Source organism: Serinus canaria, chromosome 2 (genome assembly GCF_022539315.1).
Source record: "Serinus canaria isolate serCan28SL12 chromosome 2, serCan2020, whole genome shotgun sequence".
In the NCBI taxonomy this organism is placed as follows: Eukaryota; Metazoa; Chordata; class Aves; order Passeriformes; family Fringillidae; genus Serinus; species Serinus canaria.
The window spans coordinates 47,427,491-47,442,777 of record NC_066315.1 but is presented as its reverse complement, the minus strand read 5'-3'; the positions used below and the strand labels follow the sequence as shown (position 1 = coordinate 47,442,777).

Genomic DNA, 15,287 nt, shown 5'->3' with positions numbered 1-15,287 from the left:
AAAAATGTTCATGGGGAAATTTGGCTGAATCTGCTACTGAAAACAAGTGGAATTCATGGACACACTGGCTGGATTTTCCAGGTCTATCAGGTTTGGGACAAGGTTAGCAAGGAGGAGAGGCATGCAATTGAAAGGTAGCAGAGCTGTACTCATATTGCCAGGTGCTTTGTGCTAGCTGGTTTATTTGTTGGTCACTTATGTGACAAAGGAACTCCATTTCTTTTGGTATTAAAAATACATGAACTTGGTGCACTGGCTCCCCTTCCTTTTAGAAATTAGGCTGGAGGGTCCCTGGAGTTGACTGAAGACAAGGAGAGAGACAACACAAGCAGGGACAGTGGCAGGCTTGCACTGCCTGCAGTCCCATGTGGCCACACATACCTCAGACAGGAGGGACCTCAGCACAGTGGTTTCAGCTGGTGAAGGAGCCTGGAGGTCTTTCTTCTGCAGCTGGCCACACCTTTATTTGGTTTTGTCTCAGCTAAAGGAAATAGGAAGATATGAAGCTGTAATGTTGTTTTCACAGGTTTTTCCATTTATCAGATGTACTGAGCAATGATACCAGACCCTTCTGTTTGACTTTTTTCAAAAATTTGTTCTGCCACTTTTCCTGTTTTTCTACCTATTTAAAGAGGTTTTTTTTATTAATCATTAATATGTAGGACTTGGGTTCTTTGATTTTTATGTTTTCCTAGGGGAAAAAAGCTGTCTGATAGAATCCTGTCCTTGTTTTCCTCCTGTAGAACCAGCAGTTTGCCAATATATTAAGTTAATTTTCATTTAGTATATGCCATTTAATGTAATTAAGGGAAGCAGCACCCAAATGTATGTTCCTAATCATGGGTAACTCTCATATTGTTTTTCATTAGAATTTACAAGCATATTATTTGACATGTAATTATTATGTTAGTATATGACTAAGGATACAAATATCTCCTCATTTCCCCCCTCCCCTCACTTAACATTTTGTTTCAGAAGATCAGTACATTTTGTCTGTGCAAAGCCCTGGATTAAATGCCACCCACAAATGATTTTGGGCATGTTTTATTTTGCCAAAGGAGGTTGTCAGACATTGGGGGAAATAATATAATATTGTTTGACTTAAGACTTCAATTAACTAACAAGAAAGTTTACAAAAACTGTCATATTAACTTTGTATATCATTTTACTGGGGCAGAAACATTGTCACACAGCGCTTATTTCTTGCTGTGTCTACCTCAAGGCACAAAGCACAAACAGGAAAATAATTTTAATCCTTATTTCTGATGCAAATAGTTTTCTGTAAATACTTAACATGAGGAAGAGGTTTCCTGTCTATCAGCCATTCCTGTTTCAGCCCAGTGTTACCCAAGCAAATGATATTTGACCTGTGTGTTTGGATTAGGATTGTTTTGAATGGAACTCTTGCATTTGTGCCTGGCCTGTGATTTTAGTCCTGAAAGAAGACAGTGAACTTGTTGCACTTTGTCTTTTATCAAAATGAAGAAATTATGGAGAGTGTTTTCAAGTATTTTGATGATGCTTCTAAACCCACTTGCATTTCTAGTTTGTAAAGGACTGCTGTTCATTTCCCTTTCTGCTGCTATTAATTTTATCCTCAACTTCCTCAGGCCAGTCCTTAAGGAAGATTTCGTTTCAGTCAGCTGCTTCCTGAGCCATATTTTTAGAAATATATAATTTCCCTCATATTTTACCCTCTGTTTTCCTATTTCCATTTAACTGAACTTCTAATAAAATCTCATTTCTTCTTTTCCTTTAGCCTTCATTTTCTATGAAACACAATTTCTATCATACCCTCTTTTGTTCTTCTTCAGACTTGACCCCATTTTTATTTATTTTGTTGCAAGCCATCCTCCAGATGCTTTCCTCCTCATGCTGATACTCCCTCCTGGAAGCTTTGTTCCTGCTCTGGTCACTTTTCCAAATTTATGACACCCTTCCTACTAGCTTGCTTTCATTTTCCTTTGTATACTGCAGTCTGTTCCCATTCCTTGTAAAAATCATCTTCTTGCCCATTCCTTTAGCCATATTACCCTTCAGTGGAATTTTGTGACAGCTCTTTGTCTTTTTCTCAATTAAGTTCAAGATGATTTTTGCTCCCAGCCAAAGCTTCTGTTACTGGATTCAACTGAGAAAATAAACAGTAATGTTAAAAGAGAAGTGGGGGCCTCCATGGTTATCCAGTGGTTCTCCATCACATTCTGTGTATCCAAGGGAAAAATCATCAGTGCAGCTAACAGAACTCTGGGAGCTTTTGGAAAGTGCCAAGTCAAGCTGTGGCCATAGACCTTTCCTGTCGAGGTGGAGTGGCCCAGGGATGTAATATGATGGAGTTCATCAATAAGTGGTCCATTTCCTCTGAACATAATTTACAAGGTGCTCACAATGCAATAGCACAAAAAAAAGCTGGGAATCTCTTGCAGGGAACTCAACCTTTTTACTTCAGCTTCTTCAGATGGAGGCACTCCTCAGACCCCTTCCTTGTTTTTTCTCAGCCTCCCTCTCACACCCTGTTTCACAGTGCTCATTAGTCTTGTGTTTACGACCCTGATGTTCTTATTCCATCTTTCTCAAAAGAATGTAAATAACTCTCTATCTCCTCTTCCATAGTCTTGAATTAAGAGTAGTCTCAGCCCATCAGTTCCTAGGAACTGTGTGGTTCCAGTCTGTTTTCCCACCTGGGATTCATTAGTCAAAGGAAAATAAAAAGCAGAAAAATCAAGTTCTCTGAAATGTAAAACAGTTGTGATCACTCAGTCTTCAGCCTTTTCTTTCTTTGCTACTTGCCAATCCACTTCCAAGATACTTCTGTATCTTGGAATCCAGTGCAAGGTCAGGCTCTTCAAGTTCTCTTCTCTCTTTTCCTCACCAGAGGGCAGGCAATTATTTGGGTCCTGAGGCTCTGAACAAGATTTCATTTTGATGTATTGCTACAGCATCAGGTTTTCTGACTCCTGCTATAGACCTGTTAAACACCTTGTGTGGAACTGCTGTCATATCTCCTATCTCTCAGCACCATCGTCACATCTGCTAGGTGTGCTCATTTGTTCTGCAAAATGATAGTCACTGCTGAACTGGATACTGATACTGATCCTGCATGGTACAGACTGCTCAGCTTGATCAAACCCATTGCATTGTTTCAAGTCTCTTTTCTGCAGACTGAAAAATATCTTGGTTCATACTGGAAATTACAATCACAAGCAAAAAGGAAAGAAGGAAGGGAAGAAAGAAAGAAAAGCAAGCCAAAACTGCAGCAACACAAACTTTTTTTTTGCAATGGGTTTTAAATTCTCCAGAAAAATGAAGAGATAAAATGTATCAGAGCTTATATCTGCTAAATCCTCTGACAGCTGCTTTCTCATCCTGCTTCCTGAAAATGAATCAACTTAATTATTCCTGTGGCTACGTACATCCAGACAGCTTAGAGTTGCTTCTTTATCACTGGCTACAGTAACTATCCTTGTATTCTGGAATAGCTAAGATTGAAAACTGGGGAGTTTTTGTAATTCCAGAGTACACAGACTGTAATAGAAGTAATGGGCTGGAATTTTGGAGTCTCTTGTCAATGGTTAGATTGTGCCAGCACTAAGTTTAAATTTGCTTGTGTAGGAGGGCATGTTTAGATTAATATTCTAAAGTAATGTGGAGTGAATGTTTGGTACAGGCTGTGACTGAGAGACCGGTGTAGTGAATTCACAGACAGCAATATGTGGAGATTGGGTGGGGGGTGGGGGGAATTACCATTAAATTATCTTCCAAGGACCTTGAAGCCTCTCAGGATGACTCTGCTGAGTACTCTGAAAACATAACCATTGATCTAGTTGTAACAATTTCTCCTTTGGAACAGTCTAAAAAAATGTCTCGAATTACCTGCTGCACACATTAAACATGTAAAATTTTCATTAAAGGAGTTGACAGGCTGATGGTAAACTGAAGTCGTTCCTTTCCCTTCAGAATTAAATTTTCTTTACAGCCTCCTTTGTCAGTAAGCACTGTTCATTAAGAGTGATTTGGCTATTTCATTCTACAACCTTGTTTTTGCCTGCCTTGTGGATTTAACTGAAGGAAATCTCTTTGTGACACTGACATGATCAAGCTGGATCTCAATCACTAAATTGTTTCTACCTTCATTCTTTAACTTGTATTAACCAAGCTACTTTTTTTTTTTCGGGAACATTTAGATTGGAAGGAAGCAAAGTATGAATTTTTTACAACCAATTTGCAAAGAGATGTCTTTCCTCCAGTTCCCTGTTTGTTGGTTGGATGATTTTTAAATGGTCACATGAAAAAGCTAGTGAATGAGGGCCAGGTGGGGGACTCACACCTTGCAGTACTTGATAATGTTGAGCCAACTAAGCACATCATTGTCATGTGGGTTATTTATATCTAAGTCTTGTCTGTGCAGAAGGAAGGTGAACTGTCAAGATTAAAAGCAGTAGGTCAGCATTACATGCTGACACACCCAAGCCCCTGAGTCAGCCATCCAAGCAGCAATCAGTGTAACAACTCCCCCAAAACACAAGAGGTACAACTTAGAGACTTCTCTGATGACATCCAGATGTGTTATTGCTGCTGTCATTGCACATCAAAGGGTGTGCTTATCCAACTGAAATGCTGATATTGTGGGGAAATTATGAGAAGGGTTCATCTCCTGTCTGGTGCTCCATAGATCAGAGAATCATGGTGTGATCTGGGGCCTTAAAGATCATCTAGTTCAAGCCCTACCACCATGGACAGGGACACTTTCCACTTAACCAGCTTACTCAAAGTCCTACACCCAGCCTGGCCTTAAACACTTCCAGGGATGAGGCATCCACAGCTTCACGGAGCAATCTGTTACTCTCACAGTAAGAATTTTTCTCATACCTAATCCAAACCTACCCTTTTTCAGTGCAAAGCCACTACCACTTGGGTAACATCCCAGATGGGTTGTTGTGAACATCTGGGCCTTCAGGCTGTTCTGGAGGAGGTTTCTGAAAAGATTGGTGCTGTGAGTTTGTAGAAGGAATGGTGAGTGGAAGGCTCAGACTTAAATTTCCAGAATCTTGCAGGCTAATGGTGGATGTCTGAGAGGGCTGCCTGGCTTCTCTAGTCAGTACCAAGAGCAAGCTTTGCATCAGTATGGGGTAAGTAGAGTAGAGAGGTTTGTGCTTTCTGTAGCTGCAGCAAGGTGCTGAAATAAGATCAGTGAGAAACTTGGTGTAGTGTTTGGCCCTGATAAACCACTCCTTTTGGTATTAACAACTTCTCACTCTTTTAATTTTGACCCCTTGTTGTAAAGCCCAAGTTCAGACCTCTGCTCCATCCAGGAAGAATTGACTTTATTTGCACAGGGAAAAGTTGTCATGGCAAGAAAGAGAGAGAGGAGAGGGGATAAATGCTGGAAAGTAGTCAGAATATGATATGACAAAGATGAGGTCACAAAAGCAAAACATATAACATACTAGACAAAAACAGCTTGAGGAAAAACATGTCATGGCAGGATACTAGCTGTAGAAATGTTAAATGGATACGTGATCTGGGAAATAAAGTTCTATGTGTTTCATTGAAAAAAAAATTGTTGTTTTCTTCCTACTGTCTTTCTCTTCATGTCTTCAGTGAATTTACCTCTCTTAGTTGCAACACAGAGCTTGGATTCTCTTACCCCTACAAGAGGCCGTCAGCTAAAAAGCACATGATTTAAAGCAAATGCCTCCTCTGAAACACTCATTTCTCAGTAAGAGTAGAAAAGCATAATGTAATTAAAACAACTATCTACAGTGTCTATGTGCAATCACATTGAGTGGAGAATACATTTAATTTCATTGTAAGGTCAGATACATGAGGAGGAAAGGTTGATGCTGCCTCTCAGAGATCAGTAATCAAAGGCTGGCAACTGAGCATTGGAAATTGAACAGATTAGAAGTCCTTGGCAGTGATTCCCTAATGCTCAGAAGACTCACTAGAAGCAGTAGCTTTGACACTTTGGCCAGCCAGTTAAACAGTGTTGGCTATAAACATTACAAGGCAAGAGATCATCCCCTTACGTGCTGGCCCAGGGGCATACACTTCCTGCCTTCTCTCTCAGGGGCAAGGGCAGCCTCTAGACCAAGGGGCTCTTTCATGATACCCCATGAATGACCTTCCACACAACAGCAGAGAAGAGGAATTTTCACTGTTTGCATGTTAACTCTAAAAATGAATTACAGAAAAGGGTGTTGCAAATAAGCCTAAGTGACAGAGCTCCAAATCTGCTGAATTTGAATCTCCTTTTCAGAGCTTAGCCAAGAATGAGAGCTACTTCATGTGGATGGCTTAGAGATCAGACTGGAATACAATTCCTCATGCATGCAATTCCTTAAAATACAGTTTTATTAATTTGTTTGTCCATTTGTTTTATGAGAAAAAGTGCTTGTAAGAGACGGCTTCCCTATTGTGAGTCCCTGAATTTAGGAAACTAAATCTACACGTAAGCAACAAAAAATCAGATCTCTATAGAAATTTGAACAAACTCATGAAACTGAAATTACATGCCTGCATAAGTGATTGCAGCATTATATTTATATTTAAAAATAATTAGCAGTGATAGGTAATCATTGTCAAGAAGGCAGAAAGAGGAAGACAGAACATATTTTTAAGCATCCAACTTGGCACTAGAATTATCTGTTTCACTCTTTCCAGCTGTTCCTTTGAGGATGATTCCTTTGTGGACACGTTCTTCATTACATAAGTCCTTTTAGTTGTTAAACCAAGACTCAGTGAAATCAGTAGAATTCTGCCACTCACCTTGTTGGGCAGGATCCATCAACATTCAGGTTGTTTGGGCTTTACAGTGGTTTGTCATTTCTGAGGTGATAGCATCTTTCCTACTTGGACTGGTGTGGACTAGTGAGTGCACTGCGAATGCAGGCGAGGAGGTGTTAATTCCTCTGAGCAGTCAGGTGCCAGTCAGGAGTTCCTCTTTCAGCAGAGAAGTACTATTTCTCACTGGTAAACCAGCTAAGTAATTCTTCAGTTCTTTAGTTGCTTACTTTCACCAGCTGGACCAGTTAAAATAAGTGCTTAGATCTCATTTGAGAAAGAAGGTACATCTCAGGAAGCAAAAATAGAGAGCAGTGCAGGCAATGAGTTAGAAGATTGAGGCAACACATGTGAAACAACTAAATATTTATATGCAAATAGAAGGGTTTGGAATTATTAGGGAACCTCTGAGGGGCTGAATGTCTGTTTTAAGATGCATGGTGAAGATGAAAGAATAGAGGAAAATTACCAGCACCATAAAAGCTTTGCCTTCTGTTTGTGTACCTGATGATTTCTGTCATTACCATTTTGATACTGGGCACTGTAACCATTTCCTTCTGGTTTTTAGCTTTTGCATTTGGGTGAGATGAACCTTTCTGAGTATGATTAATTCTTCTTTCAGCAAATTTAAGCACATCGTCAGATAAATATTTTGAAGTGTGTAACTTGCACCATCCCCAAGGAAATTAGTCTAGGATTAAGGAGAGAGAGAGAGTAATCTCTCATATATATTTATCTGAACTAGATCCAAGCAATTCTCCTTAGTTAACTGTGTCTCAACAGTTTTGTCCTGAAAAAATAATTATTATGCAGAATAGATGGCTCTGGCCTAGCCATCCTTCATTCTCATTTTTTGGTTTACATTGTTTATGGCATTTATTCAAAAGCAATCCTGCAATATACTTGGCAAAGTGATCTCTCTCTTTCCCTGACTAATGGTGTCTTTCAGTGAGTTCTCTTTCCTTCACTGTGTATGGCCACAACGTGCCTGCAGTGTAAGGCTCTCACGGAATCTCAGAGGGGTTGAGGTTGGTTTAACCTCTGAAAATCATCTGGTCAGCCTTCCCTCAAGCAGGCTCACGCAGAGCCATTTGCCTAGGACCATGTCCAGACAGTTTTTAGCATGTCCAAGGATGGAGAATCCATCACCTCCTTGGGAAAACTGTGCAAGTGCTTGGTCAGCCTCACAGTGAAAACATGTTTCCTGTTGTTCAAAGGGGTTTAAAGGGTGTTTAAAGTGTTTCCTGTGTTCCAGTGTGTGCCCATTGCCTCTGGGACTAAGGGATAAAAGGAAGCAATGGGACAGTTAGCAACTCTCCACCACCCTCAAAAAAAACCCCAGTTTTGCCACAGAGCAGATGAGTTTTTGATGTAGGCTGTGATGCCCTGTCAGAAGTTGGCTTATTTGCTGGTTATGTTCCTGAAAAATTGTCTAAGAGAAAACATAGGCTAATCATGTTCTGTACCTAGAAACCTTAGTGTGACCCAGAATAAGATTTGAAACAAATACACAGAAAGTGTTAACACAGCTTCTTTTTCTTTCCTTGTTAACTGCAGGTAATGCAGGTAGTGAAAGAACAGATAATGAGAGCACTCACTACCAAGCCTAGCTCCCTGGATCAATTCAAGAGCAAACTTCAGAATCTCAGTTACACAGAAATACTGAAAATACGCCAGTCTGAAAGAATGAACCAGGAAGATTTCCAGTCTCGTCCAATCCTGTAAGTATTGCCTTCTCTCCCCACTCGTTTTTTCATGGAAGGATTAACAAGGGAGAATGACATTAGTGAGCTCTTCTGGGGAATCCCAAGGAGAAAAGCTGTCCAGGGATCTGTGCTCAAAAGCAGTAGTGAGGCATCTGCTTAAAGTACATGTTTTCTTCTGCTGGGAATCATAACTTTTTCCTTGAGTCCAGTGAAACCAGATTGGGCAAATCCCAGCAGGAGTTCACTTGGCTTATTTATATGAAACAGTGCTTTGACATTTCCTAGCTCTGCATGATTGTGAGCCTGATTTTGGTGCTAGTAGTGTCTTTCAAAATGAAGTCGAACTAATCAAACACCACTACTTTGTCTTCTGTTCAAGGCCTCTCTGAGTAAGACAGGGAGAAGCCCAGAAGAAGAGGAGCCAATAAACACAAACTTTCCAAAAGAGTTCTCCTTGTGTATAACGTTATTATAAATTGGTGTTAATGACAAGCATTCATTTACTTATTTGTAAATAGCAACATTCAGGCAGCTAGCCAGTCCTTTACTTGTTGTTTACTGCAAAGTATGGGAGGCTAATATTGCCTCCATAGCTCCTTCTCATTTCTCAGAATACTCTTTGTTCTGTTATATGAGGAGTGGAGGCTGCACTTGGCTCTGTGCCAGGTCTGGGCTTGTGGCTGAACTGATGGCACAGGACAGATGCAGACTCTGTGCTGTGCAAATGTTGTACTGAGAATAGCAGGAACCTTTTGATATCAGCTGAGAAACGGTGAGGACTCCAGAAGCATCAGCTGAAATGTCATGAAATCCTGACTGTTGCAAGTGGAATAGCTCATGATACTCTAAATCTTCTTTTCCAAGGAAAAGTATAGAAATGGATTTTGACCAGAGCATTCCAGGATTCAGAAGCAGGATATTAATTTGGATTTGTTTCTAAAGGATACAGATATCTAAGTACAAGCTCTGGGGACACATTCCTCCAGGGGCAGCAGGGCAACAGTGGAAGTGTAAGCAAAATAGAATTACAAACTAAATTTTAACCATACCAGTGTGGATCAAAGGGGGACTACTTCTTTTATGTTTACAGTTTGTTAGAAGATGCAGCCTAATGCCCAATTAGAACTAATGTCACTTGTAGTAATGCATCAATTAAAAATCTACAAATGTTACACTTAGTTTTGTATTGTGACAGTGCTCAGAAAACCCCTGCAAATCCCTGCAACATTTAGCAGTTCCAAGCTGCTCAGAACTGCAAAGCTCATCACCAAAGCCTCTCATCTTCTCTGCTTTCCTTATGACTCAACAGTTTAAGTATGATACAGGTCAATTATTTATATTCTCTTACACCATCACCCAGCACTGAAAGACTTGACAATGCTCTGTGCAAGCTCTTCATTTACAGTGCCACTCTGGCTAGTTGCTGCCACAGCGCAGAGTCTCCTTCCCCATTATGGAGCAAGTGAAACAGCCAACAGAAATAGTTAAAAGCAACTGAAGTGTTACCAGAGAATGATTTCAAGTTCAGGATAAAGGCTAAGCCTAAGGGCTATAAAGGCTAAGTAAATCGATAAGGTGTTTAAGCAATCACAACTGCATTTGCAGAGATTTAACTCCATGCATTTGCATTTTGATTACATCCATGATCACTTGTTCTTGACTGTGAAAAGAAACAGTCCTTTCATTTTGTGCTTTGATTTGATTCCCTGTACTGAACTCTGTCAAATTGCATAGATGGCACAGCTGATAGAAGTACAGAATCATGGCCCCATTGTAGGGAAAGAGAGTGAGTGAAAAGAGCAATCGTGGCTGTGCTGTATATGTTAAAGCCCTGCAGATATGCTAAAAGAGATTGTGCACAATGGTGCCTGTAACATCAGCAGACCTTGTTTAATTCTGCTTGAGAATATGGCAATCAGGGAATGGCTTTTCCTGCCTTGAACATGATAGAAGTCTTTCTTTTTCTATTCATTGTATGAAGCACTATGGTTTTAAGCATTCAAGCTGCTGGATAAGAGAAGCTTCAGTGAAGTTGTGTTTGAATGTAAACTGGAATGTGTTGCCTTAGATCTTCATAACTACAACCTTGTTTTGCAAGGATTAGTTGTTTCTTTTATATGAGCATTGTTGTATCATGTGAAGAAAAGCTTTATCAATATATACTTTTGATTAGGAAAAATAGAAAGTCCTTCAGAATAGATTCAGGGATTTGGTATCGTTATTGGTCATCCAAAATGCCATTCCATAATGAAATGTTAAAGTATCCCAGTTTCATTTTGAATGGCTGTAGAAAACGTTGGCTTGAAATCCTGCGGATCTATAGAGGACCAGAGATCTCCTTGACAAATTAAATGGCAACAGAGATGGGTTAATTCTCGATAAAAATTTGGCATGCAATTAGGGACTTGCTGGTTGAAGGCGAGTTAATGGCAACTAGGGAGCCATTACTAAGTAACATCTGTGTGAAAATCAGCAACACACAGGGAAAGAGAGGAAGGTGTCTGGATGCTTTTCTGCTTTTTATCCTGCATATTTCTCTGCAATGTTAGAAAGAGTCACTACTGCTCTTAATGCATGATCAGGAGCGGGAGCATAGCTAGATGCCAGAAAGATAAAAGGACAAAACACATGAAATTGGTTCTGGGATTACTCCCCCATTGCATTGTAATAATTTAAATGTCTGTAATATGCCCCATCCTGGAAAGAAAACCACTAACAAGTGAGTCTTGACTATAAGCTGGAAAGGTAAAAGCTGGAGACAGTTTAACTGGTGCTGAAGAAGAATTTGTCTAATGTGAAAAACTTGAAAATAATTTCTAATGATTTTCAGATATTTTAAAAACAAGTAACTGCTGTTAGTGTTTCTTCCATTGTTTAGACCACTGAGATCACAAAATTAGCAGTCATATATATTAATGTGTGTTTCCCTCCACCTCTCTGTCTCACCAGTGCACAAATATTTTACCTTCTTATGGGCCAGAAAGACTGTAGGAAACTACTGGCAGTTTTTAAAGTCACTGTGTCCTTAGACTTAAGTCTGTTCTCTCTCTTCACAAAGCACAAACTGTTAAGCAAATGTCATCTGAGGGACAATAAATAAATATTCACAAAATGTATTTGCATTTATGATCTTCCTTTAGCTGATTGTTCCTGATGGGTTTTAAAATTAGGCAGGAGGACATACTTCTTGCACAAAGATTTCTTCCTAACCCTTCTGTCTTTAGACACTGATCATGAGGAACAGAACTTTGTTGCATTCAGATGGCTTTCAGAAGGAAATAGAGTTGGTTTGATTGTTCTGACCCATTTCTGTCACCTCAAAATGGTGCAACAGAAACCTTGACAGTGAGGAGCACTGAGTGGCAGGATCACCTTGCAAAAAGGTATCTGGAGTCATGATGTCGGAAAAATGGCTGAAAACCACACAAGTCAGAGTGACCATGTGTTGGCATGAGCTGCTGAGGACATTAAGTGCAGGAAGTCACCATGGCAAGGGACGATGGTCTTACAGGCTTTCACTAAGTCAAGAGTTACTAGAGACTGTTTCTGCATGGAAAAGTGAGTTGTCTCCACAACCTCTGTGTGATCAAGTTCAAGGACCATCAAACAGAAGACAGTAGCACATTGAGCTTCATGACTGTGGAAGCAAAAATATATGTGTGCAGGGGGCCTCCAGAACATACCCAAAGGTCCCTTCTTTCTTACCAGCCCTTCTCCCATGCAAAGTCTGCCTTAGGCGCTGAAGTACTTTAAAGAGGATTACCTGTTTCATTTTGGATTGGTTAAAAAGTCCTTCTCTTCCTCTGGTTTGTTAAGGGCAGGTGGGGCATTAGAGGCCAGAAGACAGAATGTTTGAGCCAACGTTCAGATGTTAATCTGCTGGGTGACCCATTCATTTTTGATTTTTTGGCAGTGTCTTACAAATACAATGTTATGATATCTTTAACACCTACTTTATGATAACCGTCCAGTTTCTGAGTTGAACTACCTAACTATCAAACTGATGTTTATATGAGTCTTGAATGTTTGAAATTAGTCCAGCTGGAAATTTAGTCAGCAGCCTGAACTGCTGAGTAATCCACACTTGTGTTTTAACGCTGTTATCCTCAGCCCCTGCTGTCAGGTTTTACCTGAGGAATAGAGAAACTCACAAGCTCAGTAAAGGCAAGACATTTATTCAAGCACAAAATTATTTTAATCACAGTATTTAACCATTCAACATATTTATATCTTAGATCCCAATGAGAAAACAACAGTGCTTGAAAATTCAAGTCCTAAAGGACTAATAACACATTTCCAAAAGATGGCCTGTTTCTATAGTTACAATGTTTCCTTGGGTTTTTGACCGGCTAGATTTTCACAGCTTGTAAATATGCAGTGGGTTATGCATCCAATTATTTTGTCAACACCTAGGGGATACAGGGCATTTTATTTTAAAGGCTTGATCTTTGTAGCAGAGGATTGGCAGTGATTTCAGTGGGGGTCTGGCAGATCAAAGGCATAGGATCCAAATGAGTGTGGAAATCAGCAGAGAATGGGCTTCCTAAGTTTTCAAGAAGAGAAAATTTTTTTGTTGTCTCTATGGGATACCACAGCTTAGCCTCCTTTTGATGATGATTGCTGGAACATACTGCCAGACAGAATGATTTCTGGTATTACCCAATTTGCACAGCAATGCAAAATTATGGTTCTGACAAACTTCATATTTTATAAATCTTCTACACATTCAGTTATTCCTTTTTAATCTTACTAGGCTTGCTGTCGAGTTGATGTTTAAACCTGTCTTTTATGTATTCTTAATGAATCTAAGTGAGGATATAACTGATGAATTCAGACATCTGTGTATCCATGTGATGGTGTATGAAATTAAACTTTAAATATTATGTGCGTATGTTTTCTGCCTAGTTCTTGACATGTTGAACTCATATCAAAGTAAGGTGGAGAAAATGGGTTTTCTGAAGGATATAAAAGATTATTTCTAGATGTATTGTAGGTCTCTGCATTCCTGTGCAAAGATGAAGTTGGATCCTTGGGTGTTTCCTAGTCATGAAATGTATATTGGTATATATTTTGGTTACTTTATTATATTTACAATATATTTTGGTTACTTTATTATTATCAGAATTTCCACAAATTCTGATAATAATAAAGTAACCAAAATATATGAAATTAAGAACAAGAATATAGCACTGGTAATTAGTTTTGCTCATTGGCATTGCTCCCTACTTTTTATTGTTGTTTCAAAGTGTTCTAGCCTTCTTGTGTTGCCCTAAATAATAGTGCTAGAGAAGTATACCAGCATAGGATCATGCAACAGAAGGTGACAGACCCTAAAATAAGCTTCACAGGGATCCTATGATGAAAGAGCATTATTTGCTGTGGAAAAAGGTTTTTGATGCATTATAGCAAGTGTTATTTTTAGAATGAGGAAAGTAATATAAAAACAAGCAACTTGCCTGAGTCATACCTTGATGTTGTAACAGGGAGATGTCTACAACAAAGATATCCTGACTCCCATTCTTTGTTAAAAGAAAAAGGGTTTTTTTTCTGGGGCAGACTAGATTCTGATCTGGACTTGTCTGTGACTGATGTCCTCTTCAAACGCCTTGCAAAAACATCTTGTGAGACTCTGTTTCAGAGGAAGGAGGATGGTCTTTGATTGAAGGAGGAAGGAGGATGGTCTTTGATTGAAATTTACAAGTGCCTACTTTCTCTCCCAAGGGAACTAAAGGAGAAGATTCAGCCAGAGATCTTAGAACTAATCAAGCAGCAACGTCTCAATCGACTTGTGGAGGGCACCTGCTTTAGGAAACTCAACAGTCGACGTCGGCAAGGTACAGCTCAGACTCCCTAGTCTGGCTTTATATGGTCACTTTGGTCTGTAAGTTGAGCGGAGGAATACTGTTTTCATTGGTAGGATCCTTGGCTGTAGTGCTGTCTTGACTGCTTTTACTAGGAGGTATCTGAAAGCTTCTCCAAGTTAAGAATTTTCAGGATCTCCTGTTTCCCTGAAACTGGTTTCAGCCTTATCACACAGGTGATCTGGAACAAGTTCAGCCTTTGACAAAATCTCAAGCTGCAGTCTCACATTCTGAAATTAGTATTTTGATTTCTGCCTGAATGTCCAGACTTCTTGTTCATCTCAAAACAATGTCTTTTCAAGCACATGAAACTTGAATTTTAATCTCCCAGTCTTTGATCACCTTTATGTATGCAACAGGGTGCATTCTGCACCCCTCCCTCTAGTACTGTCTGTCCTTTGTTTTAGTCTTACATTGCCATATAATTTTATTATGGTGTTTAAACATGCCTTTTGAAAGCACTTATATCAGTAATTCGTGCACCTTCATATGAATACTTGATTGATATGAGAAGATTATTTTCTAGATAATTCTAGAATTAATTCTAGAAGGCATTGCTCATGCTATACAATAAATCTCCCTATGATTCTTTTCCCTTCAGAGATGCATGTTTCTTTTTCCAGATAATGTAATGGGGACATAGTATAAATTCAGGAGATTAATTAGAAGTTGTATCCAAAATTTCTCTTTAAATCCCTCCTTTTGTGAGGATTCAGATTACTGTTTGTTTTTGTCTGTAAATACAGAACAAATTAGAAAGTTACAAAACCTAAGAGTAAGAACTGACAAAGATCAATATTTGAGACCTTCAGATTAATTGGGGAAAAAGTGCATTCTTCACAGAGAGAAGCTTTCAGATCCCTGCAATGCCTCCTTCCTTAGAAACAAGGAGGCAATTTTCCTTAATGTAGGTTATTTGTAACCTCTCTGTCAGGCATAC

General features: G+C 39.4%; 1 protein-coding gene across 5 annotated transcripts in view; it reads left to right on the top strand.

Moving 5' to 3' along the window:
- The window catches only part of ELMO1 (engulfment and cell motility 1), a 304,600-nt gene that overhangs the window by 266,899 nt on the left and 22,414 nt on the right, over positions 1 to 15,287 (top strand). For all 5 annotated transcript variants that reach the window (XM_030231869.2, XM_050971394.1, XM_050971395.1 and 2 more), the window contains 2 exons: positions 8,338 to 8,501; positions 14,208 to 14,320. In XM_030231869.2, the coding sequence (XP_030087729.1) occupies positions 8,338 to 8,501; positions 14,208 to 14,320 (277 nt within the window). The remainder of the gene's footprint in view (positions 1 to 8,337; positions 8,502 to 14,207; positions 14,321 to 15,287) is intronic.